Source organism: Lissotriton helveticus, chromosome 2_1 (genome assembly GCF_964261635.1).
Source record: "Lissotriton helveticus chromosome 2_1, aLisHel1.1, whole genome shotgun sequence".
Classification (NCBI taxonomy): Eukaryota; Metazoa; Chordata; class Amphibia; order Caudata; family Salamandridae; genus Lissotriton; species Lissotriton helveticus.
In genome coordinates, this window is record NC_136059.1 from 538654395 (window position 1) to 538668396 (window position 14002).

The window sequence follows — 14002 nt, forward strand, 5'->3', positions numbered from 1 at the left end:
GTGCACTGTGAGTTAGGTGTCCCTAGCTCGGGAGGGTCGATCATCCCCCTAAGTGCAATGTGTTTTCTGGATTCACCAGAAGGGTGGGATCCAGTGGTGGCAGCGAAATGGTGTCCAATATGTGCGATCCTTGTCCCTTCCCTAGAGTAATGGTACCTGTGCCACCTGCGTCAGGTTGAGGAAGCAGGGGCGGTAAAAACTGTCTTACCAGTCCAGGGGAGGGTGTGTGGATGAATGTTGAGGTGTGCTGATTAATGGAGTGTAAGTTCTTTGAGAGGGGGAGCTTGCTGAATAATGGAGTGTAAGTTCTCTAGGATGGGGAGCTTGCTGAACCAACGATAATTGTATCCTACCTACCCCGCTGAATGTGTTTGATGCATCATGTGTTCCGTACACCGCTGAATGTATTTTATGCGTCAGGTGTCCCCCTTGCTGACTGAATGTTAAGTTGTATCCCGGACAAGGAAGACCTGCTGGCGCTGCCGCGGCTTGCCTTGGGGAGAGCTGAACACTGAGACCTGCTGGCGCTGCCGCGGCTCATCTTGTTGAATGAATGTTAAGTTGTATCCCGGACAAGGAAGACCTGCTGGCGCTGCCGCGGCTTGCCTTGGGGAGAGCTGAACACTGAGACCTGCTGGCGCTGCCGCGGCTCATCTTGTTGTATGTATGTTAAGTTGTATCCCGGACAAGGAAGACCTGCTGGCGCTGCCGCGGCTTGCCTTGGGGAGAGCTGAACACTGAGACCTGCTGTCGCTGCGCGGCTCATCTTGTGGAATGTATGTTAAGTTGTATCCCGGACAAGGAAGACCTGCTGGCGCTGCCGCGGCTTGCCTTGGGGAGAGCTGAACACTGGGGCCTGCTGGCGCTGCCGCGGCTCATCTTGCTGAATGAATGTTAGGTGCGGAACTGGACGGGGGTCAGAGGGAGTCTGACTCCTGGGCATCCGGTGAGCTTAGTTCCCAGGTGGTAGACCAGTGGAGGGAGGAAGTTCTGAAACTGGTAGGAGAGCGTGTTCTGAGGGTGCTTCTCCTGGGAGAGCGCGGAACTTCAGAAGTAGAGGTAGGGTGGGGCATTCTTGCCCGTGACCTCTGGCCAGCCTGAGGGTGCGGACCCTAGGTGGGAGAGAAAGTGGTAAAGTGGAACGACACGAAGAAGGGGAGTGGAGAGTGGCTGTCGTGGGCCAGGGGTTACCACCCCCCACTCCGGGTTGGCATGGACCAGTGGTATCTGGGTGGTCTAGGGCCTGGTCCTAGCCGTGGTCAACTAAGGAGTACCAGTGGGGTAGCCTAGTTGGGCCTATGTTTTTTACTTTCTTTTCTGTAATTTTTTTTAATTTTTATTTTTATTTTATTTTTAAGTATGTGTGTGTCGATAAGATCAAGGTGGCGTAGAACTGGAAGGGGGCCCTGCCGTGCGGGCCTGCGTCCATGTTTTTTTTTCGCCCAAAGCAGGGAAGTCCATCACGGTGGTGATTGGCCTACCCTGCGTTTTGGCTGGAAGGGGGCCGTGTTGGACTGGGCCCTTCTGGCAGGTCCACCCCTGAAGTTGTGCTTGTTATATGTGACCTGGGGATGGTGATTCCCACTCTGAGTGCGTGTAGATGAGAGAAGCCTGCGCTCCCATAGGACTGCATGGGGAATGGGTGTGTCCCTGATAGTTCCTGGTGCGTGGGGGGGTACAGGCTCGAGTCTGGTATGTATGGACTCGTGTGATTGAATGCTGTAAGATGATGTATGCGACGTGTGTGTGTCTAAAAGAGAAGTGCCACTTCTAGACATCGGTGTGTGTGTGCAGTAAGTATGCTGGCGCGTGATTGGCTGAAGTGAGGGAGGGGCTGTGCCTGTATCCTGTATGGGTCTGGGCTGCCCCACAATGCTGGCTCCACCCACCTGGGGTGCGTCTGGTGTCCTAGCCTGGCCAGTAACAAGACATTCCTTATAACCAGTTCTAGCTGGTTCTCATCCTGCCTGCCCCTTTTTAGACAAAGGGATCTCCTGTATAAAAGGAGGGTGTGCCCTTTTCTCTGTCTCTTTTTCCTGCTTGGCCTGACTGGAATCCTGCCAGGGGCATGCTGCTGCTGGGGCTCAGGGGAAGGGCTTGCCTCCCTGAGCCCTGCCCTGCTCCTGATCTACTGGGATCCTGGACTTCCTTTGGTCTCTGATATCTATGGCCCTAGCGCTTGGGAGCGCTTCCCTGCTATCCTAGCGTCTTGGGGCGCTCCATTCCCGCTTCTAGCGCTTGGGGAGCGCTTTCCGGCTGTCTTAGCGCCTTGGGGCGCTGCCTTTCTGCCCCCCAGCGCTGGGAGCGCTCTACTCTTCCAGCCGGTGCCCACCCGGCATCGGCCTGTTCGTGTGAGGGGGCCCGAGCCCCCAGCGAGTGCCTACCTCGCTTGCCCCCGTCATGGCTGCCCTAATCGAGGGATCCTGGCCCTCGTCAATTTCCCCCCGAGTTCACCGCCGCAGCCCGGGACCCCGCGTGAGGCCCGCCCCTGGGCCGCGCTCTGATAGGCTGCTGGCCCGATGACGTCTCCCCGGGCCGCGCTCTGATTGGCCGGCGACCCGGGGAGCTGTAGAGGCGGAGGGGAGAGCCGAGCATGCAGGGAGCGGCGGGAGCCTACTCCGCGCCCCTGCGTCCCCCAGAAGAAGTGCCGCTTCCCCCCCGGGGCCCCCAGGAGCGAGAGGGAGCCCCGGAGAGCGAGGAGAGACCGGCGCGACCAACAGCCGGTGAGTGCTGCCGGAGGGGAGGCGGGGCTTCGGGGCACATTGTCGGTGCCCGCCCCTCCCCTCCAGCACGAGCACACATGTGCTTGAAGGCCCGCGGGGCCCCCAGTGATGCCGGGTCCCCCGAGGGGGGGGGCCCCGCCAGCCAGTAGCTTCGTCCCTGGGCCCCGCGAGGCTTCGTCACAGCCCATGGGGCCCCCAGTGATGCCGGGTCCCCTGAGAGGGACCCCGCCTGCCCCGCAGCTTGACCCCTGAGCCCGAGAGGCTCCATCATGGCCCGTGGGGCCACCCGTGATGCCGGGTCCCCCGAGGGGGACCCCGCCTGCCCTGCCTTGACCCCTGAGCCCCGAGAGGCTCCACCTCCGGCCTGAGCCCCGAAAGGCTCCTTCTGTATTTTTACCCCCGAGCCCCGAGAGGCTCCAGCTGCATCTTTGACCCCCGAGCCCCGAGGAGGCTCCAACGTGTCCTTGCCCCTGAGCCCCGAGAGGCTCCAGCTATAATCCCTGAGCCCCGAGGAGGCTTCACCACGTGTCCCTGGCCCTCCGAGCCTGCGAGGCTCCCACAATGGCCCCATCCTTGCGCTACAGCTGCCCAGCACTTCGTGGCAGCTGCCCCGTTTAGGTTTAGTGTAGGCTACCTGCAGCGTACCCTGACATTGAGACTTTGGGCGTCCTAGCCCCCGAAGGCCCGTTGGCCTGTTGAAAGTACTAGCTAAATGTAACTGTGATCCTTGAGAGTTATTCTGTGTTTCCTTCCTACAGGTACGTCTGTGGTGTCATGTACCTTGCCATTCCTTCCCTCCTGTATAACCTTGCCTCATGTATGTTGATACTGGTTAGAGTGAGTTCTATTGCTAGTCCTATGAAACCCCGGGGCGTGACGTATTCTAATGCTAAGCTCCTGGTGATTATGTGTTCTAGTCCTAGTTCGAGGAAGCTCCCAGTTGTTATATGTTCTAATGCCAGCTCCATCATGTGCATATTCCTGGCAGTGGTCCCATTGCCCTGTCCTGTATATATTCCCTTGTAAACCCTGCCCGTGCCCCTGGCACCCTGTAAAGTATGTGTTCCTATGTGTCCTTTTTAATACAAAGACTATTTTCATATATACCTGGTGTGGAGTTCCTTTTGTGGGGGGCCCGGGAGGTTGTTGCTGGGGGTGCGTGCGCAAATGCTTTACACATGACCTCCGAGATAGGCCTTGCTGCTCGCGCCACGTTACCTAGAGGGCGAGTAGGGGTTGTCTTGGTGGGTGACCCCCTGGCCCTGACGGGGGAGTGGTGGTCTCTGACTGACTCTGGCGCAAGCTCTGGTCGGCCGGGGATCCCATTTCCTACACTGTTTACACAGTCAATGTGTGATAATACACTTCAGGTGTTGGTGCAGCATGGGAGGCTTTTTTCCTGTGCCTGGTTGCAGTGTTCTCCTGGATGAGCGGGTGAGTAATAACAACACTAAGGGTCCTCAAACGCCAGATGTTTGCTTGATACTGTATTTACTGTTTTTTTGCGATTTGGCAGGTTTTCCGATACAAGTCCCACTCAACAACATTTTAAACACATGTTGCTGTGATTCCAGCTTTGTCCTATCAGATCCCTTGATGCTGACGCCAGACATCCGGTCCCGTTAAAATGTCATAATTACATTACCTACACAGGCCCAGAGTACGAGTTGTGAGGAGATATGCGTGAACATTCAGGGTGTCAGGATGACCCTTTCCACTGGTACTGCCACACAAATTCACTACTTTTATAAGTAAAACCTCAGGGTTAAGAAGGGTTTAACACATACATGTACCACCTGCTGCGAGCAGGTGGTGTGTGTGTGTGTGTGTGGGGGGGGGGGGTGACGTACGCCTGGGGTGGAGGGTGTTTGGTGGGTATGTTGGGGAGGAGAGGGGTTGGCTGGCATGGAAGCATCCTGGAACTTGTCCGCATTGCATGTAGCCCTTTCCCAACCTGGTTTTACCAGCCAGGTTTTACGGCGGCACCACCAATAGTGCTTAATTTGAGCCGGTGGTTGCACCTGGGCCGCCTGCACTCATTTTTGGGGACAGCACATACTTTTCCTCATCAGACTTTGACCCAGAGCAAGAGAAGGAAAAACACAAAGGGGAGAAGGAGGAAGAGAAAGTCGGAAAAAAACAGTAAGAAAGAAAAAGCAAGAATGAAAAAGAAACTGAAAGAGTGAGGTAAGGGGGCAGGAGTGTCTGGTGGTGGATGCAAGAAGCATGAGGTGGAATTACGTCCACGCAGCCGTGGTATGTGGACCCCTCTGATATTGCACAGACAGAGCACCGTGGCCTTCCGAGCACAACCTTGGGCCATAGCGCTTATTGCTTTACACTTATGACATGCCCGCTAAAACCGAATGCAGTAAAGACAGCATTTTAAATACATAGGTGAATACATTTCGATCGAGGCCAGGATGACGATGCTGGTCGAGATATAACATTTTGGAAGAAATAACACCCAACCCATCCTTTAGAACATCTGTAGGCATACGAATTCCACCCTCAATCACACTCACTTGTTGGGAGAGTTTATTTGAGTTGACGGCATTCCGCGTGCTCTGTCTAATGAGAGTTCAACTAAAGGGTACTCCGTTTCTCTTACATTCATTCTTACTCCTAAATTGAAACATACCAGTGCCCAAGGCCTGAAAGGCGACCCTGACATGTCGCATCATGGCGACGGGTTTGCAACTTACCCGTTAATGAGGCTCTCCTCAGCCAGGCTCACGGAGGCGCCTTCCGGTGACACGTGCAGCGGGGGCTGGGCGGTGTCTCCCAAGAGGTGGAACCGAGTCCCTGGTGTCAATCAAAAGAAAGAAACGTCACAGGCCGGAAACAGACACAGGCTCCATTGTACAGAGGCAGGCTCCCACAGTACACTGATCACAAGACACGGGTGCATGCACAGCATTGAGGGGTTCTTACCGGGTCCAGACACGTCCTGTCACATGTTACAATCGCCTCCGCTATCCATCTGTCATAGGGTCAGGCAGTGAGCCTCTGAAGCAGTTGTGTCTTTTTTGGCCATGTCTGTCTTTCTGCCTGGCTGAATGTATATCCGTTTGATGTGTCCGTCTGTCCCAGCCTTTGGGCTAGTCCCTTCGCAGGGACGTCACTATATCAAGACCACAAAATCTCGACCTACAATAATATTGTATCAACTACATCAACCTACCCCTACATTACAAGGTGTTTACTTATACCATTAACTCCACCTGTACTTGCCTTTAAGTTTAGATTGTGGCTAATTTGTAAAAATGTGTCGGGCCCAACTTATTTCTTCGGAAGCAACCAGGACTTACACCATCTACTGCCCCTGCCAGGCCTGCTATGCCAGTTCCAGCAATTACCAATCCATCACACTGACACGACAAGGGTAACATGTTGCACAGGGCTCGAGTCGGGGGTACACGCAGGTACACGGCGTCCCCCAACTCTTTTCACGGGGTGGACGCCGTCCCCCCTGCCAAAAAGCTGGGTCCCACAAAAATATGCTGAACGTATCCTGGTGTAATTTTCAGACACCGGGACACGCTCAGCACGTGACGTCATGAGGTCTTTTGCATATTGTCCGTCCCCCCACTTCTTTTTATAGGACTTGTGCCATGATGTTGCACTTTTTCAAGCCACTTCGAGCTGCAAGACCAGAGTTGACCTTTCTTCTGCATCAGTGGCAGCTCCTCTGCTAAGGCGCAGGAGTGTCACCCCCACTACTCGAGGTAAAATAAAATGATAATAACGTATCATTATCATTTTAGTTTTCCTATTGTAGTCAGTGGCTCTCGGGCAGGGCTGACCAGAGCAGGGGGAGGAGGGGTTTGCACTCCCTAAGTGTGCAAGACCGCTTGTCCGGCCCTCCTGGGCTTGCCAAACAGTCTTGCGCACTTTGCATCTTTCCCACCAGGCTATAATGTACAGTCTGGTGAGGAGCATGCCCAGCCTCCCATTGCCCATCTGAGCACCGAACCACAGTGCTCAGACCATTGCAGCGTTGTGACTGGCTCAGGGGAGCCTGGGTGCCCGGGTGCTTCCTGTTTCGGGGACCAGAGACAGGAAGAAGAGGACGGCTGGCCCTAGCGAGGTAAGTGTTTTTTTCTTCTTTTGTCGGCTCCCCTATGAAGCAAGAATTCGGCTGAAAATTGCAAGCATAACTGATAAAGCCCTACACTTCAATACCCTTGAATACCTTGCTGAGAAGCTTGGTCTTTCGGGAGGCTCCAGAGGGGCGGTTTCTGTGTATGGGCGCTGGGGCTTCGCCCCCTTTACATTAACAGTAACACTAAAAAAACATTCAATCCATAGCAATGCTAAAACCGTTTTAATTTAAAATGAAATAGTAAATACACATTTAAAAGTTGCTAGAATTGGGGACACTGCCTGCCCCACTCACCATGTTGTTGCTGTGATCGATATAACAACAACACACACACACACACACACGTGATTCAGTGATTACGTTGCTCCCCCTGGGTGCCGGGCTGATAATCTCGTGGCCCTGAGGCCTGTGAGGTCAACAGCTCGGCAAAGGCCGAGGATGAAGGCCTTGTCTCCACCCCCTGATGCCGTGGAGGTACAGTTAGCCCTGGGCGTTTCGTATGCAAGCCCTGTAAAGCTAACCCTCCATGTCAATCAGGGAGTGGAGAGCATTGTTACCCCACCCTTTCCCAACACGTCACAGGTTGGGGTGGGACCACCCTGTGAGGAGTTGGGAAAGAGTGTGGAAGACTGGTTCCAGGCGGGAAGGCAACAAATGAATCTGCGCAGACTCACCATGTGTGGGGAGAGAGACTTCCCAGTTCCCACAAGATATTTTGAATCCATTTTGGCTCCGGTTTGTGTCTGAGTGTTTAGACACATAATTTACTGCAGTCTGCTGACAGTGCTGGCGGTGTCCTTGTGCACAGCACTGCAGGTTTGTGTGGTGACTCTAACTCGTGGACGTCGTAAATGGCTTCGAATGAGTCAGCAGAGTAAGGTAACAAAAAATTATAGCTAGCGAGTCCAGGCCCATTTTGGTTTGTTGTATTTGGGTTAGTTCATGCTAGGGTCTACTGTTTAGCAGGGCTGGACTGGCCGTTGCGGGCACTGCGAGCAATCCCCCAGTGCGCAGCAAGGGTGGGGGCCGGTTTTGTACCCCTGGGGGCCATTTTTGTTACAGGGCCGTTTTTGCAGCATAGCCGCAAAATCTGCCCTGTAACAAATCGGCCGAAAACCGGCCCCGGCAAAGAGCTCGGTCGCACCCCCAACCTCCCCCGGGGGTCCGGCCGAGCACTTTGCCAGGGCCGGTTTTGGTTCCCAGTCCGGCCCTGCTGTTTAGTCCTCATTAAGAGCACAGAGAGCAGCTGCACTGGTAGCAGGGCTGGTGTAAAACAGCGCGGTCTGCGACGGCATGGGGCAGGGAGATGTGTCCAGACCAGGAGACTAATGGACAGGCCGGCATGGTTAACTGTTGATGCGCAGACATGGGAGAAGGGGGCACGCCTCATCTGGGCCCTGCTGCCCGGAGTTTGAAGAGACCTGCCTGCCTATATTTATCCTGGCATTGTGGGCAATTATGGAGTGTTTTTGCTGTGAAAAGTAACGTTTTACTGTCTGAATTATGTATTTCTTTGTTTTAAATACATGTGTCAACTGGAGCTTGAATGAGTAGGACTTTGTCACCACGCAGCAATATTGTGTAGAGTAGAAGAGGTTTTCCTTCTCAAACCCCTTTAAAATGCGAGCAATAAATGCAAACTATTTGGCATAAATACAGGGTTGGGGATGGATGTCTAACTGTATTTGATGGGGAAGAAAGTGGTAGTAATCGTTATCTATGGGCTTGGAACAGGCTGTAAACTCTAGGAAAGGAAATGTTTTATTTTTATTTTTTTCAACTCGACTATGGAGTGCCTAGTAAAAATAGAACGTTAACTATTGTAGTTGCACAGAAAAGAAGGACAGTGATGGCATCATATGTATAGGTTACAGCAATATCCAGAAAGCCAGCGTTTTGTTTTTAGCATTGAGTTGCTGGGAATCTGAGAGACCATAAATACTGTGTCTAGTTTGAGCGTGGCGAGAGCTGCAAGTGGAAGATACTGATTTAGTTAAAACAGGATATCCTTTTTGTGAAATTTAACTTGACACACCACCTCACTTCTATAACAAGTTTACCTATGACATGGTGCAGTAATGCAGTAATATATAGGGCAGCTTTCTAGTGTTGAAATATTTCAAGGCTATGCATTCACAATTGTTTTGTAAATCTTCATGCTTGCTCAAATGTGCTTTAAAATGCTTTAATTTTCTGGGGAGTCCTCCCTCCCCCCTGAACCTCCCCTTATGACAACCGTCTCACTAGCTTTTATTGCAACATGGCATTCATCCCCAACATTCACGCCTCACCACTTTGAAATGTCACCAGCCGCCACTGCTCCAGACCCTCTAGAAGCTCCACTACTCTACTGCTTAAACCACAGAGATTCTCCGAAAAGAAAACCTACAGCAGAGCCTTCTCTGGCACTGCCCAGAGAATTTAGAACTCCCTTCCCCTGAAATAAGACTGAACCCCTTTCCGACATGCTTCAAGAAAGAACTTAAATGACTATTCATAAACAAATTTCTGTCCTAGACCCTAAGAACTCCTTTTGCCTAGCATTTTTTGACTACACTCAGGATTACTGCTATCTGACCTATGCTATGCACTTTGGTGTCGCTGCCTGTACCTGTGGTGTGGCCTGATCCGGTTTGGTTCTAGATTGTGACATCATGATTACTGCTTGATTGCTATAGTATTTCCTTTTTTGTAATCTATCTGTATTGGCATTTTGGTGTCTTCACCTTCATCTGAGTTGTTGCCTTAACCTGTATTGTGCTTGTTTTTGTAATTATTATTATTACTCACTTGTCATGTTAATGTCTGTTGACCTGTCTGCCTTAATATTGAAGGGTCAACAGCCTCTGACAGGAGGTGGGCGGGTTGGATGTTAATCTATGAAAGACACCAATACTGGAGAACATATATATATATACACATATATAATAAAGAAGCATAAATAATATCATAAACATATATAAATACATTAGAGCTTACATATGCATATTAGATTAGGATATAGAACAGCATGTAATTAAGCGTCTAAAAGAGCAAAGTGGAGGAGGGAGAACAGAGGCTCACCTTATTTAAAAAGATTGCGGAGAACAGCTCGTCCCACTGACGTGTCTGCATCACTTGAAGCGTCCAAACAGTAATGTTTGGTAAAGGTGTGTCTGCTGGACCAGATTGCCGCTCTGCAGATCTGATGCAGAAACACAGCAGCAAAGAGCGCGGTAGATGAGGAGATTGCTCTCGTAGAATGCGCTCTCGGGGTTGTTTGCAAAGGTCTTCCCGCCTGCTGATGACACAGACTAATCGCCGCAGACATCCAGCGAGCTGTGGTCTGCTTGGATATAGAAAAACCTTGACGTAATCTTCTATACGCTACAAATGCCTGATCTGATTTCTGAATTGTTGCAGTTCGTTGAAGATAAAACTTGAGACACCTCCTGATATCAAGGGAATGTAAGGCTCTTTCAGCCGCTGTTTGAGGATTTGGAAAGAAAGCCTTCAAAATGATCGGTTCATTAAGGTGAAAATCCGTAGGTACCTTAGGCTTGAAGCTAGGATTGGTACGAAGCATTACTGAATTGGAGGTGACCTGTAGAAAAGGCATCTGTGCTCTGGGCACCGTGGCAGGAGCTTGATCCACAGCCTCCGAGAACGGTCCTTCGTCCTCATCTTCATCCTGATATTTAATGAGTAATTCTGACGGACTCCTAGCAGTGTGAAATCTGTTGTCTACATCTGATTGCTCCTTGGTCGTCATCAGAATCCAGCAATTGGTCAGGTAATTTGAGTAGTGAAAGAGCCACGTCTTTCTAGCAAAGAAGCTGTCATAGCCGGTGGGACAAAGGAGGCCGTAGACAGTGTGGTGGACCATACTTGCAGTTCAGTGCAAGATGACAGAGGAGGCGTCAACGGTTTTGCTGTCGACGGTGCCGTCGTCGATGGAGATGATGCCGACGAGACATTTAACTTGTCGACTGTGAAATCTTCGTCGACGATATCTTCGACGACGAGGCATCCTTCGTCGACAATGTCTTCGTCGAATAGGCAATTTTCGTCGCCGATGAGGTAGACTTCATTGACGGTGAGGTCGTCGATGTCAAACCAGTCTTCGTCGATGAGGTAGCCGGCGACGGGGTAGTCTTCGTCGACGATGTGGCCGCTGCCGAGGTGGTCTTCGTTGACGGAGCACTCGTCGACGGGATCTTTTTTCCCTTCGTCGCCGACGACGAAGCGTCGACGATAGATGGCAGTACCTTTGTCGACAAGATGGGTCTAACTGCAACACCAAGACTATTTAAACCGCCAACAGATACACTGCACGTTTGTATCCTCCGTATCGTGGTGTCATGGGGCGGCCGACACAGCAGTGCGTTTGAAAGAACAATTAGGTAAGAGGGATTTGGGGGTATAAGATTTAAGTGCGGTATATTTGAATGTAATTATCACGCTACCTCGACAGCACCAATGGGGACGAGATAGAGTCATGTAGAGTGCATTGCCCATAAACAGAGATTACTTTAAATACGTATTGAGATGGTGCTTGGGGACAATGATTTTAAATATGTCGTATTGTACATACAAGATTATTGCTACCAGTTAAATTCCTTTAGCGACACGTATCCTTAAAGACCTTATGTCTCGCACTATACACAACAGATTATTGTCACCGGCCAGACTCTTTTAACGATATGTATCTTGAAGAATACGTATTATATGCTGCTTGGGTACAGCACTACTAAAGATTGCGCATTGTACATATCAGATTAGTGTGACCAGTTAGACCCCCTTAGAGACACGCATCCCGAGAGACTTCCAAGTAGCTCATTAGAATTCTAGTAGACACACATAGGTTGTTTTAAAATAGACCTGGTGGGTTAGTATATCGTAATTATCATAGACCCGTACATACCTTTATTTCTGTCTAAGATAGCACAACAATCGTTCTTTGGATTCTAGTAGTCTTTCTCAAAGAATCAATATGTAAGGACGATGCGAACTATCAATGTGAAGCATTTAGTTAGGTTGAGATTGGGTACGCGAAGTATGTAGGATCCAATGAGGCCCATAATTCTAGAACAAACAATGAGATAAGTTGCATCTATTAATGTCATCCAATAGGTATCTTTACAGAAGACGTTTTGGATTTAAGAACATAGCAAAAATACATCCCAAATAGAAAAGAAGTTATATCTGCAATACAAATGCGTACATAAGGTTAGTATATATTTTTTAAATAAAAACCGTCAAAACTGACTTAGAGTAGACTGAAGGAGGTTTTTCCTAAATAAATAGGCATTGTGACACTGTCTTTCAGCCTACCTTTTTGCACTCCTGTGTGTCACCTATAATTCGAGAAGAAGTCTGCTCAGATGTTGTAGACAACGACCATATAAAAGTTTCTGGTAAGGGGACTGTGAAAATAATATTCCTTTCGCTAACCTTGCTACAATGTAATAGGTTAACCGTCAATGATTTATTCTCTGGTCTTAGGTATTCTGATAGACTATTACTGGAGATCCGGTAAGACTCCAGGTGGTGAATCCATGTTGATTCGGTCTACAGTATTAGGCTGAATATATACTGCCTCTCTGGCACTTAGTAAGTTAATGAAGAGGCACTAATGCAAGAATGTTTTTTGGTGTGCATCACAGTCTTCAATGATGTTTTGTTCACAGGGTGATGGTGATGGTACTGGAACTATTAGGTTTATCTAACATTACTGTTGTTGTGAACAACTGTTTTTTGTTTGATGGATCACAACACACGGTCAATTTGATTGTGGTATCCTATGTGAATAGATACCTGACCCACTTCATCATATTGATTATTGAGAGGTTGATTGTTATATGTTCTGTAGTAACAGATGGGTATTCATGTTAGGTCTGACTATAGTGTTTTGACTCTGTTATCAAATAAAAAAAAAATTGAGTGCAACAGTGCTGATACTTTTATGCATTTATAGGTCCCCTGGGAAGTGAATGTTAGATATCTGAAAAGGTCCTGAGGAAGGTGGTTTCTACATCTCTAAACCCACCGAAACGCGCGTCGACCTAGTGTTGAATCTCGTGGCCTGCATTGAGATTCCGATGTTGGCAGGGGTTCTCTCCCGTTACAAATCACTCAACTGTGTACAGATATTGTATGAGTGTAGTTGGTGTAAGATTGTATGAGTTGGTGTGATTGAAGTATGATTGAATGTATTTATTCTTATCCAGGGGAGTTTATTTATATGTTGTTTTCTTAAAATTGGTTCTATACCATGTTTGGATTGTAAATAATCACTGTTCAAAAAGAAATGTATTTGTGACTCTACTAGTCCAGAGCTATATATAAATGTGTTTTACAGAAAAATATAAGAAAAATAATAACTTGAAAAAAGAAGGTTTTTGATATAATAAAGTAATGAGATGAAAAAAGAAAAGAAACACTTTGATAAAATAAAATACTAATGAGATGATTTGAGATGTCACTGTTGCATCTTTGGTGTCTAATGAAATGTACAGGAATAATGTCTAATGAGAAAGTATGATGGTCTGTGAGGGAAATATATACTACTGTGTTCATTTCAATCCCCTCTTTTCCCTGGCCTAGATTTCTTATAGAGGGGGTCCCTTAATTCTTGCCCTAACTGCAACAGAGACCAGCGTCGACGGAGAGGAGACTGAGGACATTATCATCTTGGATTTCGGCGACGAGAAGGTAAATGTCGACGTTGAAGTAGCATCGACGATGATAATCGTCGACGGAGGAGCCGTCGACGACGGCGGGGTCTTCTTCTGAGGAAAAACCTTCTCAGGAAGCTTTTTAGACACCAGAGATTTTCCAGTCTTTTTAGGGGGGGATATAGATGAAGATTCAGAAGGTGGAGAAGCCTTTTTTGTAGAAGGCAAGCCAGAACCCTTGGAGCGTTGAACTTTCCTCAACACCTTCGCCCCAGGAGAAGATAAAGCTTCCTCAGCCATCATTTTCTGGATGATACAGATGACCCTGAGGCCTCACTTACCACCTCAGATAAAGGGTTATCCTGGTCTTTAATCTTCTGTAGCCACAGAAGTAGGCATACTTCCCTATCTCTGAGGGTCTTCTGAGGGAAGGTCCTGCAGATCTTACACTCTCTCACCTCATGATCAGGATAAAGGCAGTAGATGCACTTTTTGTGGGGATCTTCTGAGAAAAGCCG

General features: G+C 49.1%; 1 protein-coding gene across 1 annotated transcript in view; it reads right to left on the bottom strand.

Moving 5' to 3' along the window:
* Nucleotides 1-14002, bottom strand: part of CMYA5 (cardiomyopathy associated 5) — a 427063-nt gene that overhangs the window by 57114 nt on the left and 355947 nt on the right. Inside the window, exon 11 of the mRNA XM_078675202.1 lies at nt 5429-5528. Within this exon, the coding sequence (XP_078531328.1) occupies nt 5429-5528 (100 nt within the window). The remainder of the gene's footprint in view (nt 1-5428; nt 5529-14002) is intronic.